At 40.4% G+C, this 22,246-nt stretch overlaps 3 protein-coding genes across 3 annotated transcripts; 1 reads left to right on the forward strand and 2 right to left on the reverse strand.

The window, feature by feature from the left end:
* Nucleotides 1–440: 440 nt before the first annotated feature.
* Nucleotides 441–5,834, reverse strand: si:dkey-204f11.64 (uncharacterized protein LOC100537752 homolog). The gene is made up of 4 exons (XM_061089441.1): nt 5,796–5,834; nt 4,969–5,129; nt 1,094–1,222; nt 441–905 (listed from the first exon to the last, which is right to left on the reverse strand). The coding sequence occupies exons 2-3, from the start codon at nt 5,059–5,061 to the stop codon at nt 1,097–1,099; spliced, it is 219 nt and encodes a 72-aa protein (XP_060945424.1). The 5' UTR covers nt 5,062–5,129; nt 5,796–5,834; the 3' UTR covers nt 441–905; nt 1,094–1,096.
* Nucleotides 5,835–6,423: 589 nt separating this feature from the next.
* clpp (caseinolytic mitochondrial matrix peptidase proteolytic subunit) lies at nt 6,424–11,147 on the forward strand. The gene is made up of 7 exons (XM_061089613.1): nt 6,424–6,495; nt 7,879–7,980; nt 8,334–8,405; nt 8,494–8,590; nt 9,483–9,670; nt 9,786–9,891; nt 10,309–11,147. The coding sequence occupies exons 1-7, from the start codon at nt 6,484–6,486 to the stop codon at nt 10,536–10,538; spliced, it is 807 nt and encodes a 268-aa protein (XP_060945596.1). The 5' UTR covers nt 6,424–6,483; the 3' UTR covers nt 10,539–11,147.
* Nucleotides 11,148–11,515: 368 nt separating this feature from the next.
* On the reverse strand, nt 11,516–22,063 carry aldh3b1 (aldehyde dehydrogenase 3 family, member B1). Its single transcript, XM_061090281.1, has 10 exons — nt 21,885–22,063; nt 20,038–20,206; nt 19,129–19,239; nt 18,034–18,154; nt 17,689–17,774; nt 16,567–16,648; nt 14,942–15,334; nt 13,639–13,805; nt 13,446–13,545; nt 11,516–12,289 (listed from the first exon to the last, which is right to left on the reverse strand). The coding sequence occupies exons 2-10, from the start codon at nt 20,197–20,199 to the stop codon at nt 12,102–12,104; spliced, it is 1,410 nt and encodes a 469-aa protein (XP_060946264.1). The 5' UTR covers nt 20,200–20,206; nt 21,885–22,063; the 3' UTR covers nt 11,516–12,101.
* Nucleotides 22,064–22,246: the final 183 nt, after the last annotated feature.

The raw sequence follows: 22,246 nt of genomic DNA on the forward strand, positions 1-22,246 counted from the left end.
CTTGGTTGTAGGGTTAGATCTAGTTTGGGGTTAAGCATTTAGGTGGGGCTGGGGAATGCATTATGTCAATGAGGGTCCTGACAACTATAGAGAGACTGTGTGGGTGGGTCTGATCATGACCGAAGGGTCAACTGTTGACAAGTTTAGTAGCATCACACTCTTATATAACAGGAATCTAGGTTTTGTGTTAAGAGAAAGTAAATTATACTCTCAGTCTGTTTCAGTTTATTCTACTTCCCAGTGTCCTGTGTACAGCGTTTGGTTTGTAGAGCTCTTTGACCTACAACTTAAAAGAGTATTTATGTTCTTATATCAGGAAGTCAGAGAGATAAGTGTCATTTAACCCGGTTTCTCTGTAATTTACCTCAGTGAGGTTTGGTTAAGTTAATAAAGTTCGTATCTGTTCAAAACTAAGATACAACATTCATGCTGAGCACACCTTCAAGTCACAGATGGCAAACATGGTAACTTTTAATGGTGAATCATAAAATTGCACATTAATTGAGAGAGCAGGTTTGACCTTTATGAACTGGACCACATGTTCACACTGCCAGCTACAAGATCAGCAGTTACCCATGGGCTTATAACAGCATATCAGATTTTCATACTGGTATTAAGGCCTGTTTATCATAGTGTAGAGCCTTGAACCATGAAAAGTAGCTTTCTTTATAAATGTACAGACACATAAATCCTAATAGATTTGGAGCATTACAAAATGTTTCAACTGAAGCTTTCAGCATCATTCCGTAGTTGCCCCAGTGAAAACTTGTGTTTTTGTGTTTGTGTGAGTGAGTGTGTGTATAGTCTTGACTTCTTTATCTTCAGAGGCAGTGGGGCACATGACAGAAATCCACATCAGAATGATCGGGCATCTGTTAAAGTGTTTTTTTCACTTCTTCACAGTCCTAAAAAGATAAGAAATAGATTTTGGCTTTAAGGGCTGTGTCTTGTGCTCCAAAAGCACAACAAGTTCATTGTTCAGCAGCTGCAAGAAGCACAGTAGAAAAAGTATCACAGCAGCAGGGGGAAAAAAATCATTTTATGATATAAAAAAACTGGTCACTTCAGGCAAAGGGAGAAGAGGAACACTCACACCTCAGAGCAGGACACATGACTTGGGAGGCCTGAAGGGGTTATCACTGGAGGGCATCCCAGTCAGGAGAGGGTCTTTGTGGGCATTTTGCAAACAGAAGGTCTTCAGTTCTGCAGCGGCCTGAGAAACCTGCACAATATACAATATATCAGGATATTAATAATTATAATAATAATATATGATAATGCAGTACAACAGCAGTTATACAAAATAATTACTAAGTATTATTATGTGAATCCTAACAGATACAGTGTGTAGCATCCCACCATATGAACACCAACAATAAAAACTATATACAAATATTATTTATATATAAAGACATTAGGACACTGTTAATACTTGGTTCTTTGTGTGAACATTTACTTATACTTCAGAGCATTGGCATCAGAAAAAGTTGCACTAATAATTCCTGTCCTTTGAAAGCAATTGGTATTCATTTTCATGTGTTCTGGGAGTGTCTGAATTCTGGAGGACTATTGGCTCTATCATCTTCAAGCTGTTTGAATTCACACTGCTCTGTTCTCCTGTCACACTCATTCTGAATGACTCGAGAAATCTGGCTCTTACTTGCTGAACTTTTACTACTCCCTCTCCTTTAGTGTTTGGGACCTGACGTACCTGGATGTTGTATACTCAGTGTTCTCGACTGCTTGGAATCAATAAATAAATCACTCCATGACAACATCTGGGGGTGTAACCAAGATATAAAATCACTGGGATGGTTATCTCACTTTCGACCTCGAGTGACAGTAATGGGATGATGGTGAAAGCTAAAATGTAGTGTTACTAAATCACAAGTAGAGAAGATACTTGAAGCTCCTTCAGCAACAGACTGCTCCACCCTAAGTGTCTGAAGGAGAGCTATCGCAGCTCAAAGTAATTCTACATGCAACACCACTATGGACTGTCACTTAAATATTCTCAACTGGTCAATATTCACTGTACTATATATATTTATAAAGAAATTCTGTGCAATATAAACTGTTATGTGCATCCATTCACTGTACATATTCTGACACATAATATATTTCTTTACACTGTATCTACCGGTTTAATAACATTGACATTTTTTTTTGTGTATATTTCTATTTCTTTATATTCCTTCACCCAAGTACTGCCTGCTACTTATGTGATGTCTTCTGCTGCTGTAACATTGCAAATTTCCCCATTGCGAGACTGATAAAGGACTTCTTAATCTTAAGTGTGTTATTACTAATGACAATTTCAAAGATATATCTAAGTAATGTTTGCTAACACTTGTTGGCATTAGCCATCATACGCTATTGGTCACAGGAGGCAAAGTGAAGCTGTAGCAGTAAAACCTCTGAGTGGACTGACTAGAGCAAAGTGTGTGTTTTACTGAGTAAGAGGATTCTTGCGTTATCTTCTCTTTCACAAGTTACATAGTGTTACTAGGAGGTCATGCCACAGCTGTAATATATGACAGACGTTATTTGAAAATGGGAAAAGCTGTTGTAGGGCCGATATGTTTGCATAATTATTTGTGTGCACGTGTGGAGAGTGTAACTATATCTCATAATCCATGAGTGTAATCAGTTTGTCAATGTGTAAAACATTACGCAAATGCGTGCTGATATTTGTGAATGCATATAGTAATCCGCAAATGTGTTTAAAAAATTAAATATTCTATGGTATTAGGATTTGTACACATGCAGACAAATCTGTAAATGTGTACATAGATATTAGCGGCTGACAAGTGTTTTGCTCCAAGAGTTGGAAATGCAGACACATCATGAGTTACTACTCAGACAGGCCTTGCTGTTTGTTGTAATTTTACCCATGAATGTTTGCTACAGTTGTGCCTTGTGTGGGGATTTGTCAATGTTTTGTTTACCAGGAACTGAAGTATGGCCAGAGAAGAGGCCATTTTTCTTCCTTTTTTTTCAACAAGGCTATTGACTTCACTTGAGAAAAAAATCTGCTCGGTTTTCTATTTCAATTCAGTTATGATAGATGTTTTCAAAAGAAAAATATATAAATGTTCCTGATGTACCCTCTAAATTATAACAATGCCATCTATATAACATTAAGACACAAATATGTCCCAATGTCTGCAACCTAAAACCAAACAGGCAAGACAAAGTAAGCTGATGATGTAAGCTCCTTAAACCTTTTCTCAGAGTTCTGCCATAATAATCTTGAAATTGATAACAGAGCAGGGTTTTTTTTCTCATGCCAATGCAATATGTTTCTGTAAATACTGCCTAACCGAACCTGGGCACGGTGACTGCTGTCAACAATCCATAGGTAAAAACATTTTCTTTTTTAACAAAACACATCAGAGATGGGATGGAAAATGGCCGCTCAGAGTACATTTAAAGATTCCTGTACGTATTCACCAATCTCAGGATGCAGTTGCAGACTCCTTTACACATTTTCAAATCTGATTACACATATATGGATTGAGATACAGTTAACAAAGTGAAATCGCTACAATATTGGATCTATAGGTTGCCACTTTAAACTTCCACTTGCATAACACTCTAGTAATGAACTGAAACTTCAATGTCAGTGGCACATACTTAAGTGAGAAGTGGCTGCTCACAACAACACTGTGCACCGTAACTAAACACAATCACATGTAGACTGAGTGAAATTAATTTGTGATTTATTTGTTTTAGGGGGCTACCCTTCCCCTGAACGCACACACAAACACACACACGCACACACACACACACACACATACACACACACACACACACATACACACACACACACACTTGTCTCTCTGAAGTTTTGAGGACTCTCTTTGGCATAATGCATTCCCCTGCCCCTTACTCTAGCCTTAAAGGGATAGTTCACCGAAAAGTGAAATTTGCAGGCAGGGGCAGCTATCGCAAGTTCTTGCTGATGTCATTGAGTGCCCGTTGGTCAGGAACATAGAGGTGAGAGCTGTGCGGTGATATCCGAAGGATGATAACATTGGACATTTAGGCCAAAAACATGGTGTAAATGACCTTGTTTCGAGTCGAATTTGAATGTCTGGGCTAACAGACCCTTGTTTTTTTTACGTTTGAAAAAGGAGTCAACAGTTACTTCAATTGTATTAGATTTGGCTGCAATGCAGTTTAGCCCTGAAGCTCCGAAAATGTTTGTGGACGCAAACACTTCACCCAACTAGATAATGATTGAGTTTTCCTTTTTGCATTTGCGATCCCTTTAACCATCACAACTAAATGCCTAACCCTAACCCTAACTTAAACCTAATTCTAACCCTAACCCGAAAACCAAGTCTAAACAGTCGAACAACCCTTTGAATTTGCGAGGACCAGCTAAAATGTTCTCAAAATGAGGGTATTGAACCATTTGCTCTCATAACTATAGATAGACATATGCAAACACTCTGGAAACTTGTCTGACTTTTGTCCTAAAAATAAGCCAGCCGCCCAACAATCCCAGCAGTCACACAGCAGCAGCACAATCAACAAAGCCATCACTGTGCTGCACTCAGAGAGGAAAAGTCTGTTTGCCACCATTTCACTGCACACCAGGAAATGGGTGAAGTTTTCTTGTGTTGAAATAACGACTGCTTTTCTTCATTGGGGGATGTTTTCCTGTCCTTTACAATCATTTTATTAAACCACAGGGTCACTGTACAGTGGAAAATGCATATTCAGGCACACTGACATTATATCAACATCTCCTGTAACTTGAGAAAACTACTTGTAAGAAGTAACAAAAAAGAGGCCACAATATAATGGAAATATTGTCTGCTGCACTGATTCTTTCAGTTACACTCTGATGACTTGTGAGTTTCTGAGAGACATTTAAACGGAAGGTAAATTGACAGTGAGAGACAGTCATGAGTTGAGTGGAATGTAAAGTTTGTGAAGTGTATAGTTGTGCTGACAAACCTTTATCCTGTTGACACTGGCCTCCAGACGAAGCTGCTTCACTGCCTTCTGGGCCAGGACCAAACTGCTGTTAGGGGCGCTGGTGTTTGACATGACTGAGCCAGGAGAGCAGGGAGAGTGATCCAGCCGTCAGCTGCACGCATCCTTCCCTCAGTCCCTGGCTGCAGTAACACACACACTCCAGTCTAAACCTTCAAAATAAAACACAAGCTCTACCCTCTTTCAGTCCCTGGCTGCAGTAACACACACACCCCAGTCTAAACCTTCAAAATAAAACACACACTCATCCTTCCCCAGTCCCTGGCTGCAGTAACACACACACTCCAGTCTAAACCTTCAAAATAAAACACACATTCTACCCTCTCTCAGTCCCTGGCTGCAGTAACACACCCCATAAAGTCTATGTAACACACAGACTCCAGTCTAAACCTTCAAAATAAAACACACTCATCCTTCCCTCAGTCCCTGGCTGCAGTAACACACACACTCCAGTCTAAACCTTCAAAATAAAATACACTCATCCTTCCCTCAGTCCCTGGCTGCAGTAACACACACACTCCAGTCTAAACCTTCAAAATAAAACACACATTCTACCCTCTCTCAGTCCCTGGCTGCAGTAACACACCCCATAAAGTCTATGTAACACACAGACTCCAGTCTAAACCTTCAAAATAAAACACACTCATCCTTCCCTCAGTCCCTGGCTGCAGTAACACACACACTCCAGTCTAAACCTTCAAAATAAAATACACTCATCCTTCCCTCAGTCCCTGGCTGCAGTAGCACACTCTGGTCTAAACTTTCAAAATAAAAAAATCAACACTCACCTTCCCATCCGTCCCTGGCAGCAGTAACACTCTTTGGTTTAAACTTTCAAAATAAAAAACACACTTATCCTTCCTTCAGTCCCTGGCTGCAGTAAAACACACACACACACACACACACACACACACACACACACACACACACACACACACACACACACACACACACACACACACTCCGGTCTAAACCTTCAAACTAAAACACACACTCCTCCTTCCCTCGGTCCCTGGCTGCAGTAACACACACACTCTGGTGTAAAGGTCACACACACACATGCTACATTGGAGAAAGTGGTCATCGTTGACAATGTTTAATTTTTGGTTGTGTATTACATACAATTTAAGCAACACTGTAATGTAAAATGAACTATATAGAAGTTTAGATAGGTAGATAGACAGGAGCATTATCTCAGCATTTAAAGTTTTCTCTTGTAGTCCTTTGACTCAAAAGTGTTTTGTGGACTCAGACACTTCACCCACCTAGATATTGAGTGAAGTTTCATTTATGGGTGACCTATCCCTTTAATGGGGACATTGACAGTAGGTGCAGCTGTTCGATAGAGGGCGCTAACTACACGATCTGTAGCCAAGCACCGTGAATAAGTAGAAGAAGAAGAAGACGGTTCACAGGTCAAAGTGAGATAGTTTCCGGAGGAGCTGGGGGTCACACACGGGGGGAGACGATTTCAAAATGCTGTTACGTGTGAGTATTAGCAGCAGTTCTACTGAACCAGTGTGTGTCACAGGGACACTCGATGTGTTATAGGAAGTCGCTGGTTAGTGTCGTGCTTGTGTCGCGCTTGTGACGTGTTGTTGACCGCGTTAGTGCGAAGCTTGTGTAACGTTGCTTCATGTCATCACCTCTAAACCTGCCAGCTCCCCACCGACTCCTCTGGGGACACGGAGTAGCTAGCCAACTGCGTAGTGGGGCTCACATGATGGCCACAGGCAGACGCAGACATATTAAACGTTCACTGGAAGTCCCAGAGACTCTGTGGACATGGTGGTGGGATCTCTGGCTGCTGGACAGGCTGTGTAGCTCACTGCTAACAAGCTGAAGCAGAGCTGATGTGCTGGGAACACCTGGAGGCTCAGCTGGGAGATCATGGTTCAACACTTTCAACACTGTTTTCCTTCCAGAGATGCACGTTACCTCTTGGATCTGACATACTAAATATCTGTGGTTTATTAATCATTGTCCAATTAAACAGATCCTGGATACAACCTCTAAAGCTGAAGTACTTATGACGGATTCAAGTTTAGACAAGCTTTTTACTCACAGGTATAATTATTGTAAAGTCAAGGCCCATATCAACAAATGGAAAAATGAACAAAAGACGTCTGCAAAACCTCTAAGTATTCAAAAAAAGCAGCAGGAAGATAGTACAATAGATGTCATGTGTAATATCTTTTAGAATATACTGTGTTCCCTGATTTTAAATGGTATAATAATTTGCTATTATATTATAATGGGAATAATGAAAGTGGAAAAAATGTCTTTGATTGAAAAGGTTGGTGTACAGTTGCTCTGTATCACGATACAAGATTTCTTTTACAGTTTTTTTTTCAGGTCATTTACACAACTTTTCTCACTTACTAAACAGGCTCCAATGTAAATAAATGAGGGAAGAGCCACAACTGCACTTTCAATGGTCACTGAGAAACAAACAAGATAGAATACCACTAAAAGTGGAATGCTCCCACTCAAAACATTCCATTGTTCGAGCAGCAGTTAATTGAAAAGATTTTTAAAAAGTGTGTACATGTGTACATGAAATGCACCTTTCACTACAGTCCAATACTTTGGTTAGACTTAGAGTATGTCAAGCGTGAATAAAAACGCTTTTAGGCTATTTTGATATGTTTCTTATTTACAAAATGGTCATGTGACACACACTGTCACTGTGTTCTGGTGTCACTTTGAAATTCCAGTACCATTATATGAGATTGTGGACGTTTGTTTTGTATTGGCTTTCATTTATTTTTTATTTTTACCCATTGCGTTTGTCAATGAAACTTGTTTACTCGTCTTACATGGCAATGGGCTGAATGAGCTTGTGGTTTTCTCTGCATGTCTGTCTTTCAGAGGGTATTGCAAATCGGAGGGTTGACACTGCAACACAGCAGGTCCATCCACCACAGTCCTGGATGGAGGAGTCCTCTTATACCGATGGTTGTGGAGCAGACGGTGAGTGAAATGACCTGAACTGGTCGGCTGTGTGTTGATCCTGCTCTATACAAACACATGGCAAAGGAATTCAAGCTTTAAATCCTCCCACATCCAAGAATCTCTGATCACATTAACGGGGAAATTCTCAAAGGTTTAAAAATCAGTCTCCAGTGTTTATTCTGTTATTTTCATGCAAGGCGGTTTCATATATTGGAACAAACTGACTTCAGTGGTGTAGAAAGTAGCAAACCAATCAAAGAACAGTACAGTATGTTTGCACTATGCAGGTTTTTATTATCTCACTAGATTCAGTGGTTTTGTTGCATTTTTGTTTTGTGTAATTTAGGATTTACTTGTGTGGTTTTTTCCAGGGGAGAGGAGAACGAGCATATGACATCTATTCTCGCCTCCTGAGGGAGAGAATCATTTGTGTAATGGGTCCTGTAAGTGTTGTCCTCAAAGTGGAAATTAATGAAGAGTGAAGTGTGGATGTTTCCTCCTGTTTACGTGTTCTCTCCCTGCTCTGCTCAGATTGATGATACTGTCGCCAGTGTGGTTATTGCCCAGCTGCTGTTCCTGCAGTCAGAGAGCAACAACAAACCCATCCACATGTACATCAACAGTCCTGGTAAGAGCCTCACTGAAGACGTGCTGTCCTAAACCTGAGCATGGTGTAAACCACTCCTCCGTCCTGGAAATTGAAGTATTACTCTAGAAAATGGGGTATCAGCAGTTTTTCAAACTTGACTGGGTATTGTCTGATCCATATGTTTAGGATATTGTTTGACATTTTGCTTGACTTCTTAGAGAATAATGAATGGATCTTGATGAAAAAAATCAGGTACTGATATTTTTGAGTGTGTGCAATTTGGTGCAGATCAAAATACCAATTTGGATAAAGTGAATAACATGTTGTGGTTTTAGAAGGGGGCTGTTGGGCCCTGGCAGAGGTGTGTTTAGTTAAGTTTGTTCATATCAATTAATTAATTTTACGCAAAAGAAGACACAAATTCATATACATAACACAATATAAATACAGGTGAAATCCCTTTTTTTGTCTTTTTCAAATCCCCTTACAAATCATTTATTAATCATTAGCCGATGTCATAATATAAATGTTACTCAATAATTTCATGCTGATTTATTATTTTTTTCTAAATACATTTTCTTAAATTGTATTAATAAATTAGAATGCACTCTACTGAGTGAAATACTAGTTTCCTGTCTTATTTTAGGGAAGTTCTAACTGTAGATTTGATTCATCTATTTGATTGACAGCACCTAGCTTTAATATTGATTTGGTTCCTGCTTATCAAATAATTTATTTCCTGACAGTGAGTATCTTTGTTCTTCCAAAATATTTTGGTAATATTGGAAAGGAAATACTTAAGTGAAAAAAAAAATGTTTTTTCATTTCAACATTCAGTCACAACCTGATTACTATACAATAAAAGTATTTTTGTCAAAGTATGAGCCGTTAGATCTGTTCAGCCTCTCTTTTCTTCCCTCTCCCCTCCCAGGCGGTGTGGTAACAGCAGGTCTGGCCATCTACGACACCATGCAGTACATCCTTAATCCCATCTCCACCTGGTGTGTGGGCCAGGCTGCCAGCATGGGCAGCCTGCTCCTGGCAGCAGGAACGCATGGGATGAGACATTCACTGCCCAATGCCCGGATCATGGTGCACCAGCCCTCAGGAGGTGCCAGGGTAAGCGCCATTAAATCTGATCTCAAGCCAAGTATGGAGTAAAGCTGTCAAAAGTGTGGAAGCGATTATTTCACAGTACCAGCAAAGTAATATTTCCTGTATGTTGTGTCTCCAGGGTCAGGCCACAGATATTGCCATCCAGGCTGAAGAGATCCTGAAACTGAAGAGACAGATCAATGCCATCTATGCCAAACACACGGGGCAGCTGCTGACAACCATTGGTAGGTTTTCTCAGCACTTTAGCTACAAACCCACTCTGCTCTCAGACATGCATTGCACTCTGGAGATTCCTCGCACTTTTTCTGGAGGAGGTGAATGCAGATGTACAGACTTTCCCCGTCTGGCCCTCTAGTATGAAGTCTGCATAAAGTCCGGTGAACCTGATGTGAGACCACAGCGGGAGTTAGTGGGGATAAGAGCTGAGGCCGGCGACGATAAGCTGTAAACAAAATCGCGTGATCTCCACATTGGAATGAATATGTTACTTGCTGCCTTTGCCTGCTGCACCACCTGTCAACTCAATAATTCACAAGATTTGTGAACAAGACACAAGACCCTTGGGGGGGGGGTATGTACACCCCATGTGGGTGTACATTGAAGGTCATAATAGGATGTTTTCTTTCTCTCCTGTGTCTTAGAGGGTGTGATGGAAAGGGATCGCTACATGAGTCCAATCGAGGCACAGGACTTTGGTATAATAGACAAGGTCCTGGTCCACCCGCCCCAGGCTGGCCAGGACGAGCCTGAGCTGGTGCAAAAAGAGCCAGAAGCCACTGCAGCCAGTTCCACTCCAGCTCCAGAGTCTCATGATTCGGCGCAGGCCCCCCCGGGGACCAACCTCCCTTCCTCATACAAACCTGAGCCGTGAGCCCACTGTGGCAGAGCTGTCTCACTTCTGCAAGCACTTCTTCAGGATTCAGTGGCTGACAGCTCCCGAGAGCAAAGCCCCACCTCCATGGTCGTCTTAAGTAGCTACTCTCTCCCCCCCCACAGTAACAACACTATGCACATGTGGTAACGCCGTGTTGGCTTCAACTATCAGGAGGCAACCTACCTTAACATGGAGTGAATTCATTGCTGGACAGTTTTGTTTTTAACTGTTTGACATGTTGATACATGTGGTCTATGAAATAAGTCAAATTTAGTTACTATTATAAGTAGTAATGCATAATTATTTGTTCCCCCGCTTTATGTGAGAGTGCACCTGTGGATTGCTCCTGGTGTCATTGTACTCTTTGCAGTGACAAAGGAATATATCCACATGCAAGTTGTTTATGACTCAACGCTGAGGGAAAGCAGAAAGAGATGAAGCAGATACTCCACTCTGGTTTTGTTGGGAAGAGGAAGGCTGTTAAGAATCTGGAGTCTTCTTTTACTGTACCTCTTAGCTGCAGACATGCCCAGCGGTGTGGACAGGACCTTGTATTACCTGTATTTGATAATTCATATTTGTAATAAATGATTATTTTGACCACAATTAACAAAACATTGGCGGTTCATTATCCTGGGCAATAAAACAATAGTTTCCGAATATACATCCACAGTGAGGAGTTGAACAGAATTGGTTTGTTGATCTCAGCTCATTGAGTTTAAAACCTTCACTCAGTTGCAGAAATCTAACAAATAAAGTGACATTGTGATAATTATCAAGCGATATGACATTTTTTGGCCCAATCAAGTTTAGGTGTTATATCCTCAGTAAATGAAATTCTGGACCCCACTGCTAACGTCACCTGTGCACGACAGAGTGAATATTTGTGTATCTCCCAGAGTTTAGGATCATCCGTCACAAGTTATTAAATTATTTTTTGATGTAAACAAATTTCAGTTCTTTGGTAATGAAAGTTAAGTTTCAAATTTATTTACATTATTTCACAAAAAAACTTCATAAAAACAGAACAATCAAACAAGAGCAAAACTACAGAGGAGAAACCAAACCAGACCGTCAAATGGAGTTGCATTTAAAACCATTAGAATCCACCTCACCACTCATGTCAGTGCAAGAAGGGGAAAATGATCAGGAAGTTAAATCCCTGACATTTAACATCTGAGCTTATATAAAGGGTTTCATCAATTAAGAACTAACCTTTTTTTCTAATGTGTGTAAACAAGAACACATGAGCTCAGAGAAAGTGAAGAATGTGACTAAGAACCCAGTTAGCTACGGTAGGAATTCATTATATGACAAAATACATGGTAGAATAAAAACACTGTAGATACAAATTATATTCAGTGACAAGAAAACAAAGACATTAAAGTGGCTGCTTTAGAGAAAACAAACGATGAAAGGTATAAAGTGTGAAGTGACAACAATACCCAAATATGTCAGTACACAAACAACTTTCACAGCAGGTTTAAAACTGAATGATTAATCCTCTGCATTCACTCTTGCTCTCATGGTATAAAATCTTCACACACACACACACTGTCTTCACATTATTGAGCAGATGCTCTTGGGTGAGGCGCTCCAGCGCACCCAGCTGAGTTTTCTTTCAGTGTAAGGTGGGTAACGCAGGCCGTTGAGCATCTCCAGGCCCCAGCCACGCAGCATGCACGCCCGTTTGTGGCTGAATGTCTCAAAGCCCCAGCGGCCATGGTAACTGCCCCACCCGCTGGTACCTGCAGAGACCATATTGCCAGTCAAGAAAAAGCCCCAATTATACAGAGGAGAACTTGCATCTCCCAGTGTTAATTCAAAATATAAGACTCAGAAAACCATAATTCCAAGTTTACTTAAAAAATGTTTTCCAACATTATGATATCAGCATAATATCGTGTTCCAAAGGACCATGCTGAAGAGTAGCAGGTGATCACTACCATTTCTACAGTTAAGCATGTTAGCATCCCACATTGCTGAATGCAAGTAGTAACTAGGTATGGCTGAGGCTAATGGAATCTAATAAGTTAGTTTCGATAGTATTTTGTAAGAAACCAAATCAAGTATTTACTCTTTATAAAAACTGATTTGGATGCAGTAATGACAGTAGAGGATAGTTAAGCGAACAGCAAAGTTATTTCACTTCATCCCGAGGACATGAATGTCTGAACCAGATTCACTGGAAATTCATCCAATAGTTGTTGAAACATTTCAACTAGAAAAACATCATTGTGGCAGTACAATTGAAGTCTGGACAAAACTGAAGTCAGTACGATATTCTGACCTGAAACCTTCAAACTGTTTCCTGAAATGCTAGGGCTAAAAAGTGTATGGATAAACCAGAATGCATGTACGATAGCAGAAAAATAAAGTATAATTGATGCTTGAAGGGTTCACATCACATTCATTTAACCATTTGTGCATGTTCGCAATAGGAATTTAAATGCATGCATGTCCACTGTCCTTTTAGCCAGTCCTAATATTAGGAACATGGCTTGACTGGCTGATCTTGCAATGCCAATATTATTAATGTTGTAATTTTCCAATTGTCATTCATGCAATACTTTTTTACTTGGTAAATACAAACCCTCCATATTTAACCATAGTCTATATATACTATATATAGTGGAAGATAACCTATTTTCAGATGGCCCAATACAATTAGTCTGATGGACATAGCTGAGAGACTTTATACAAATCATCTGCATACTAAAGCAGAAAAATGCATGCAAAACACTACGCTCTAGTTTGATGTCATTGCGTAGATTACATCTCTGTGTAAACTGGTTTAACGTTTCCAGCTTTTTCCAATGATCTGCGGGATCAAATACTTCCTGTAGGACCAACAGAACAACATACACATAAGTGGGAGAAGCTTTAGATCAGGGTCAAACCTACCTACACCTCCAAAGGGCAGACTTGGTAGGGTCATGTGTAGAATCCCGTCATTAGAGCAGAATCCGCCGCTGCTGGTGCTTTTCAGCACTTTGTCTACCACCTTCAAAAAGAAAAGATAGTTAGACGTAAAATATTAGTCAACATTAGGTAGGGCGCTGTAAAGATGGGTGGCTGCATAGTTGTGTGTTCTTACAGATGATTCTTCAGAGAAAACATAGAGAGCCAATGGCTTCTCTTGACGGTTGATGAAGGCAATGCCTTCCTCCAGAGTATCAATACAGATGATGGGCATGATGGGGCCGAAAATCTCCTCCTGCATTAGGGCATCATCTTCAGCCACGTCCACCAACACTGTGGGAGCTGGAGAGAGGACAACGACAGAAAGCATTATAGCAGGTGTGCACATATTTGCCATCAGCCACTTTCTTTAGGAGAGGAAAATGCCAGCACTTAATGTATTAACCAAATTCAATGTTACCAATTAACCCAGATGTTAGCGCTAACCACCAACCTAGTCATATATTCTCATCATGACTGAGCTGAGAGATAATACATGCAGGGACCCAACAAATCATTGCTTGGAATCTTTCAGGACTTGCATGTCATTGTAAGGCGGCGCCAGGGACAGACATCTGTCAACAAGAATGTAAAACAACAAGGAGCTGCACAAAACGTTCCTGTTCCACAAGGGAGCAGTAGGGGCGTCGTCATCATAGGCTGCTGCAGCAATGACATTTTTATAGGCCTACCACGAAGGAAGCACCACCCGTGTTCCCTCACCAAGCAGCTAATTGTAAATACCCACTAATTTTTGGATGACTGCAGAAAATAAACTGAAAAAGTTTAAGACACTAGCAGGTTGTGTTGAGCAAGATAATCTCGGCAGATGAACACTGCTTTTGGGATGACTGGGGAAGTAAATCACTAGAAGAAAAAAGCTGATGTTAGGCTATTAACAAACCACATCACTGTCACAAGACGTCAACATCCCTACAAAGCCTGAAACTAGTAAATTTGGTCTCTTTACCTCGTCTGAAGAAGCCTTTCCACTTTGAAAGCTTGGAAGAGAATGAGAAACACAACAAGGCTGTTAAGGCTGATTAGTGACTATATCCGGTTTCATATTTGGTGTGATGACATTTAATGTCACTGACAACCTCATTGGTCCCATTAAGCATCTAGTTCAAAAGGCCCTAACCCCTGCTTCTCCCAAAAAATAAAAAAAAATCTGGCTCCTCGACAATACAAGTCTGAAGTCGATCAGATGAACAGTTGAGAAAATTGAAATACAGACAAAAGGGAAGAAAGAGATGTATAGTTAGATGATCTCTTCAGTTCAAGTATAAAAAAGGAGAAGTTTGTATGATTATATCAACAAGTATATTGTTACATTAGAATGTGATTTAAAGTCATGATTTTAAGGTACATGATGTTAGAGCCTGAAATAAGGCTCATGAGGTGCAGAGCATTGCTATTCTCCTGCTTCTCAACCCTACCTATGTACTTGTCCTCCTGAGTGCCCTCTCCTCCCACAACAACTTTGCCTTTGGACCTCCCGAGCAGTTCCATCAGATGCGTCCAGTGTCGGGGTGACACGATGCGGGACAGGTCGGGAGAGGTTTGAGGATCCGTGCCAAAGAATTCCTCCAGGGTTTTATGTATTTCAGGTAGCAGGGCTTCCCGTGTGGCCGGAGTGCACAGCACATAGTCCGGTGCGACGCAACTCTGGCCAGAGTTGAAATACTTTGCCCATACCAGGCGGCGAGCAGCAGCCGCCATGTTCACCCCCCCATATAGCAGGCACGGACACTTGCCCCCCAGCTCCAAGGTCACTGGTGTCAAGTGGACTGAGGCTGCCACCAGGACACTGCGTGCCACAGCCTGAGAACCTAAAAGAGAAAGAGAAAGTCAGTGTCCAAAGTGGATGGATTCTCCCTCTGAAGAGTATGAACTACATTTCAAGGCAAAGCAGCTGCAGTACTTGGAAGTAGGTCTGTGCAATATGATCAAAAACTCACAGCCCAACAAGTCATTTCTTATAGTTACCCATTCATTCTACCTGTTTTCCATCTGATTAAATGGTGTCAATGCCTTTGCAGACGTTATAGCATTTAGTAAGTAACAGCGCCCCCTGCAGACACACGTAATGATTCATTCTGTTAATAGGGCTGTGTGTCTAGTTTTCTCTACAAGATAACCCACTTAATTGCTCAATTCTATTGATGTTCCCCTCACTGAACTGGATCAACTAACAGTAGATATTGGATCATGGAGCTGATTTAAGTGGTAACAGCAGCTATTGGCTCCATCTGTCTTCATGATTCTTGTCCATAAGTTGTGTCACAGACAACATCTGATTCTGGTGGTTTGAGACTGTTGTGGGGAACAGTCTGTGACACAATATACATTAGAGAATAATAACAAATTATTGATGTTTTACAATCCTCACATGATAGATACCAGCATATTGCACAGCCTTTGATGGACAGATAATAATATGACCAAAATCGCCACATTTATGTTCCATTACTGGACTGGGTTTAAATATACATCTTATTATGCAGCGTTTAAAACATTGTCTTATAATATGGTTAATACTTAAACAGATCGCTCACTGTACATCACAGTAGCGTATGTGAGAAAGAGTGCTGGTTCATGCAATAGGAATCCAGTTAACTGGACTAATGCACATTACTTTCAGAGGGAAATGCAGAACTACAAAACAAAAAAAACACTTTTTTATAAATAAAAAGGCACAGTCTTCCTCTCACAAAGAAAAATAAATATTCTTGAGCAATCAATGCAAAACAGTCAGTTTTTCTCTCCCTCAGTCTTATGTGGTCTGGTGTCATCAATGCCCCATTGCAGGTCATATTAGCAAACTCAATGAAATCATCCCTCACTGACATTGATAATAAGTTTCTATAGGTTACATTATTTTTAATGTTGTTGAAGCACTTTGGGAAATGAAGGGAAATCCACTGTTGATTAACATTTTATAAAGTCTAAAAACAAATTGCTGACATTCTGGTCTGTAGACCAGTGAAGATGGAAACAGACATATCTACATTTAAAATACTTTGACGTGCGGTTCAATCTGATACATCTGCGAGACTGGTACCTGTGTAAAAGATGTGGTCAAAGCGATTCTTCAGAAGTGCTTTGGTCTCCTCTGCTCCACCCCGAACAACTGCATAACAGTCCTGTCAAAATAAGAGTCATATTCTTAAGTGTTAAATTTACTATTCCAAGCTCAAAGGTCTAATATGACAACTCAATTCTAATGTTGTGACTGAACATCAGCATGGCCAATATAAGCAAAGCCACAGACAGACAAATAAAAAGGAAAAACGTGACTCGAGGCTCATCTACACTTTGTTGGGTTTAATGTTATTTCATTCAGCACGTCAAAACGTTATTTACAGCATCTAAAGAAGATTCTGTGGATCCTATTGTTTATTCAGGAGAATCAACGGGTTGTTTGAGGTTTTGTGGTCAAATAATCCAGTTGGAGTCTGAGGCTTTCATGGTCACTGAGAGTGTCTTGTAGGTGGTTCAGGGGGAGGGGAATCTTCTAGGTAATTAAAGACCTATGGGTAATGTGGTAATGTCCATTGAAATATTTAATTCATACCTCCAGCAGAGTGCAATACACTTGAATAAATTATAGCTGCTTTCAGACATACACAGAACACAAATGTCAGTTGCTCAAGATATTTACTGAAACTTTCCAGCAGATCCCCAGGCATGTCTCTAAAATGTCCGAGTGAGCCCATGTGAGAATACAGCAGGAAATACTGCTTCATTCTTCACATGATAAATGCAAACTCTAAGAAGAGTTCAGGCCTGAAAACAGCTTACAAGATAGTGGAGGATTATAAGGAATGTCACATCAATAACACAGTTTGGATCAATTCATTTTATATTTTAAATTGTTTTCCTTCATGTGGGAGGCAATTTCCATCTATTTCTATAGTTTATTATAATATAGAATTCTATAAGTACACTATTTTTTTCTTTTAATTTTGTATTATGAGAACTTAGCCGACATGGCGAGTTGTTCGGCCTTTGTGGAGGTACATCCTCTACGAGTGACATTCTGGCTCTGAAATGTTTATTTGACTACCTTGGACCAACAGATTATGGGGTTTATTATCTTGATTACACTACAGGTTCTTGGCTGAATCAAAAAGTCTATTAAAAAAATCTTGGGAACAGTAAAAAACTTCTGGGTTTTCTTTACCTGAGACAGATACTTTGGGACGAGTTCCGCTATCAGTTGTTCTGTGGCAGCACTGATCTCTGAAGGCTTGATGATCACACAGTTTCCTAGATGGACACATCAACCAGCAAATAAAGACATCACCTCATCTACCGTCACTTTGTGATAGGTCAACTTTACTGAGAGTAAACAAACACAGCCTGACTATGGCACACCACTGATAACGTTAGATGACTGGATATAATGTGTTGTTATCTTGCAAAGTATAAATGAAACCAGTTTAAGTTTGATTTAGCACTAGTCGTTTTATCTATAGTAATATGAAAAAATATTGATTATTGCAGCTCATATGGATGTGAATCTTACCTGCTGCAATGGCTCCAACCATGGGTAAGATAAGGAGTTGCAGGGGGTAGTTCCAAGCCCCAATGACTAAAACAACTCCTAATGGCTCTCTCCGTACAAAACAGTCGTCCAGCTTTGTGGCCTTAAAATTGACAAATAGAAAAGCTACAATGCAATGAAAACCATACATTTTGAAATCACAGTACATAAACAATCTTCTGAAAATAACAAAGCAAACACCTGCTTGCAAGATCATTTTGAAACATTTCACATTGGAAAGTAAAACAGTATCATGCACCGTATGATCGAGGGAGGTGCCCCCACTAAAGGTTTTTAATTCTATAAACTGTGGCTGCACTTTTAACAGCAATTTAACTGTATTCCTACATTTTTTTAATTGCGTTCTTTACCAATTATGTCTGACCAGATAACAGAAGAATATTTTGGCATTCATGGTTTCTTTTTCGAAGGTTTAATCTGAGCCAGGCCATGCACAATGATAGCAATAATAAATGGAGTCAGATCTGTACGTGGTAATAGCCAATATGCAAAGTACATGCTTTGGAATTGGAAAATGGTATCGGAACATCGCTCATTTTAAGTTTACTTGCCTCTAATCAAAACTTTAAAAGAGACACTCAAACAACATTCCTCTAGTTTTACAAATTAATGCCAGTTTACTCCTGATGAGGAGTAACATCTGCCCTGTGACTTTGATGTAACCTTGAAATGACACAAAACCTCTAATTTGCTGTTGGAACATAGTGGATATTTAGAAAACAGCGAAGGACCTGATAAAAGATGTAAATATATGCTAAATGGTGGCGCAAGTGGTTATGGAGCTTGTAACAAAATCACAAGATGCCACTTTACCACCAGCTGAAATAACTCTCTCTCTCTTTTCTGACAACCAAAGGTTAAAATTGTGGCCCTGCTGCAGTGATGTAGACATGTCCCACCAGACAAATGACACAGTGACAACACATAAGAATCACTGCTCGTGGAAAAAAATCCCTTTATTATTTGCAATGTTAGTCACACAAATTTGTCAGGACATCACATAATTACGGTCTATGATCAAAATAGTAATAGAGCTTAAATTGTGTTAAAACCTACCAGGTTCTTAGTGACATACTCGTTCTTCATCCAGCTGTTCAAGTTAGCGTTGGCATAGTAGAGCTCATTGATCAAGATGTCAACCTCAGACAGGACGGCTTCAAACTTTGGCTGAGGGTGAAGAGAAGCAACCAAAAAGGGAAGTTAGTGCTTGTTGGATTGTAGCTTATAAACAAATACATGGGGTGGTGTGTTATTTTAACCAAAAATGTACAAATTAGAATATTTTTGTATAAATGTACAATACATATTTGTAGTGTTGGCGTTTAATGTGTCAGGATTGGTGTTAATACTGAACTGCATAGGGACAGCTGAGCTCAGTTAGCTTCTCGCATTACTATGTTTTAAAGAACATGTGTGTATGTGTATGTGTGTGTGGGGAGGGGGGGGGGGTTTCCTTATAGCTGCTTTCAGACATGCACTGAACTCCAGAGACTGACTGTGTGTGAGAATGCAAATGTCAGACTCAGAGCTTCCAGACTTTCTGCATATTTTCTCCTGCCAATCCTCTAATGTAAAGTACGCAGAAAAGCTGATGTACCCTAACCCTAACACAGCAGGAGATCATCACAGGATTTATTTTTGAGTGAGTAGGGCTGATGATGTTTCTAATAAACAAATATCTCAGCATTAGTTACATAACAGAAAAGCAGAGTCATACGCAGAAGACACAGACGATGATCTCCAGCAAGCTTTTGCTGATAAGAGCCAAACCAGTGTTGATGTACTGTAAACAAAAACACGTGATCTCCGCAGCAGAATTTAAAAGTTACAACCTGCATCACCCCTCACCTGAATGCTCTGGAGATTTCTGTGATGTTGTGAATGCTTCTGAGCGGAGAAGTGATGTCTGAAAACAGCTTATGAGAGTATTTTATGTTTGTGAGTTGCATTATGTGAGTCTTGTACCTTGGCGAGGTCTTTGTGCAGCGCTTCTACAATCTGTTCCTCGTTTTCTTCAATCATGGCTATGAGCCTGGTCAGCTGTGTTCGTCGAAACTTCTCCGGGAGTGTGATGCCTGAACGAAACGTCTCCCGCAACCTCTCCACAACCTGGCTATGGGTTTCCATCCTTTCACTGGGAACACAAACAGGGCTCGGCTTTCAAATAAGATGACATGAAGCAAAAGACTCACATTTGTGAAGGTGTAACAGACAAAAACCTTTTAAATATCTACTGTCGTTCATTAGATTCACATGGAATAGCAGGTACACACAGAGAGGTGTTACTCATCACATTCATTAAGGCTCCTTTACCTACATTGATTATTAATGCCAATGTTTGCCTGCTGTTTCATTTTAAAATGGCTGCTGTTGAATAAAGGTCTCTTCAGTGTTTCTGACATAGCTAGCCAAAGGAACAATGGAATTTAAGTGTACAGTTTAAATAGATACTAAAGATTTCTGCAGTTTAAGTATATTTAAACTGTAGAGTCAGTAATGTATAGGTGCCTGCAGAAGTGGGTATACTCCTCTCCCTTTTATTTTTTTTTAAAATCAGTGTGTCCATCGACTTTAGTTCACCCGAAAGAGGTCAAATTGTCACTCACTGTCTGATGCACAGTTTGCATCACTGCTGGCCCACAGACTTCAGGGTGATGCAACTTCCTGATGATACATTGTGAGTCAACTCAACCGTCTATGGGCTGGTACCTTTTAATGTAATCTGTTGATTTGCAAATGACAGAGTGTGCCACCCTTATTAAATTAACATTAGGGTGAATCTGTGTAATGTGGGACATGATTAGCAATGTTGACTTCTGTGACTTGTTCTGTCATCTGTTCTACAGATTAGATCAACATATAACTTTTCTGGAATCCGTGTTTTCTTAACACACCAGAAGAATTAATGGAGACAGCAAACTCAGGAGACATGACTCAGCTTTTTAGTGTCCTTTGTGCTAAACAAACTTCTTCCTGATTATGCCCAGTCTCGGAATTCAGTCACATGATATCCATGCTAACCTATAGCAAGTCCTGTAGACTCGATTTTGTTAGAAAAATAAATAAGTTAGTTAATCAGGAGGTCAGGGAAAGGGCAGGTGAGGATTTTACCTGGAGGACAAATAGGACCCGCCCTACTATGCCGCTGGTTGGCTCGCTCTGATGTTCTTATCCTAACTAACTAATCAGAAGCAGAGTTATCCGATTGAGGCTTTCCTGTCCTATGAAAAAAATGGCTTAATGAATGATGCGCACAGCACGTGATGACGCAATGTTGATTGAAAGACGATCAACACGCAGGCAACCGGCGAATAGTGTGTACCAATATGAATCTGTCTATTCAACGGTTGTTCATTCATGACACTTTTAGAACATGAAGAGTTTCTGACCCATAAACACGCGTTCATTCCCCTAAAGCTTCCAAAGCCACAGCAAATCACTGGGTATGACGAGAGGCACACGATTTTGCAGCTGGAGAGGAAAGACATAGAAAATATCTGTAAACTGAATTTACCACAAGGCTTCAAAACGACAGGTCCGCTCTCCTCACGCTCACGGAAAAGTTCACTAAACACATTTAGCTGACTCACAACGGGCAGTGACAATGACTTGCGCCCACGTGTCGGATTCACACAAACTGGCGGCAAACACACGGTGTTCCAGCTTCGTGTGGCCGGAGCACAACGGAGGAACTCGTGTTATCAATTAACTTACAACACTTTGACACGTTAATTTTTTGAATTAGTACACACGTGTTTGTCAAACCCAGCAGAAATTTAACAGAATGACAAACAACGTGTGGTTGAATTTACCTTTGACTTTGAGTTGTGTCTCAAACCGCAACGACCAGCTGCTGCACACCGACGAGTCTCGAGTGTTTCCGGGAGTTGTTCCTTTTCAAGCCAAGATACCGGTTCGACCTCGCAGCTCCGGGCAATGGGAGGAGGAGACGGAGGTTTTGGTTCTACCTTGAATAACAACCTGGAAGAACGAGTCAGGCCACGCAGAAGTGACCTTGCAAGTTCAGACTGGATTTCCCGGTCACCCGAGTAAGGAAGGATAAAGATCACGTGATACTCACTGTGATAGTGTGTGAAGGGAGAGTTATGAAACATCTCAAGAGTTAAGTAAACTACAAGTGGTGGGGCTCAACCAATTCTTTGTATTATGTTGC

This window comes from Limanda limanda, chromosome 17 (genome assembly GCF_963576545.1).
Source record: "Limanda limanda chromosome 17, fLimLim1.1, whole genome shotgun sequence".
NCBI classification, from domain to species: Eukaryota; Metazoa; Chordata; class Actinopteri; order Pleuronectiformes; family Pleuronectidae; genus Limanda; species Limanda limanda.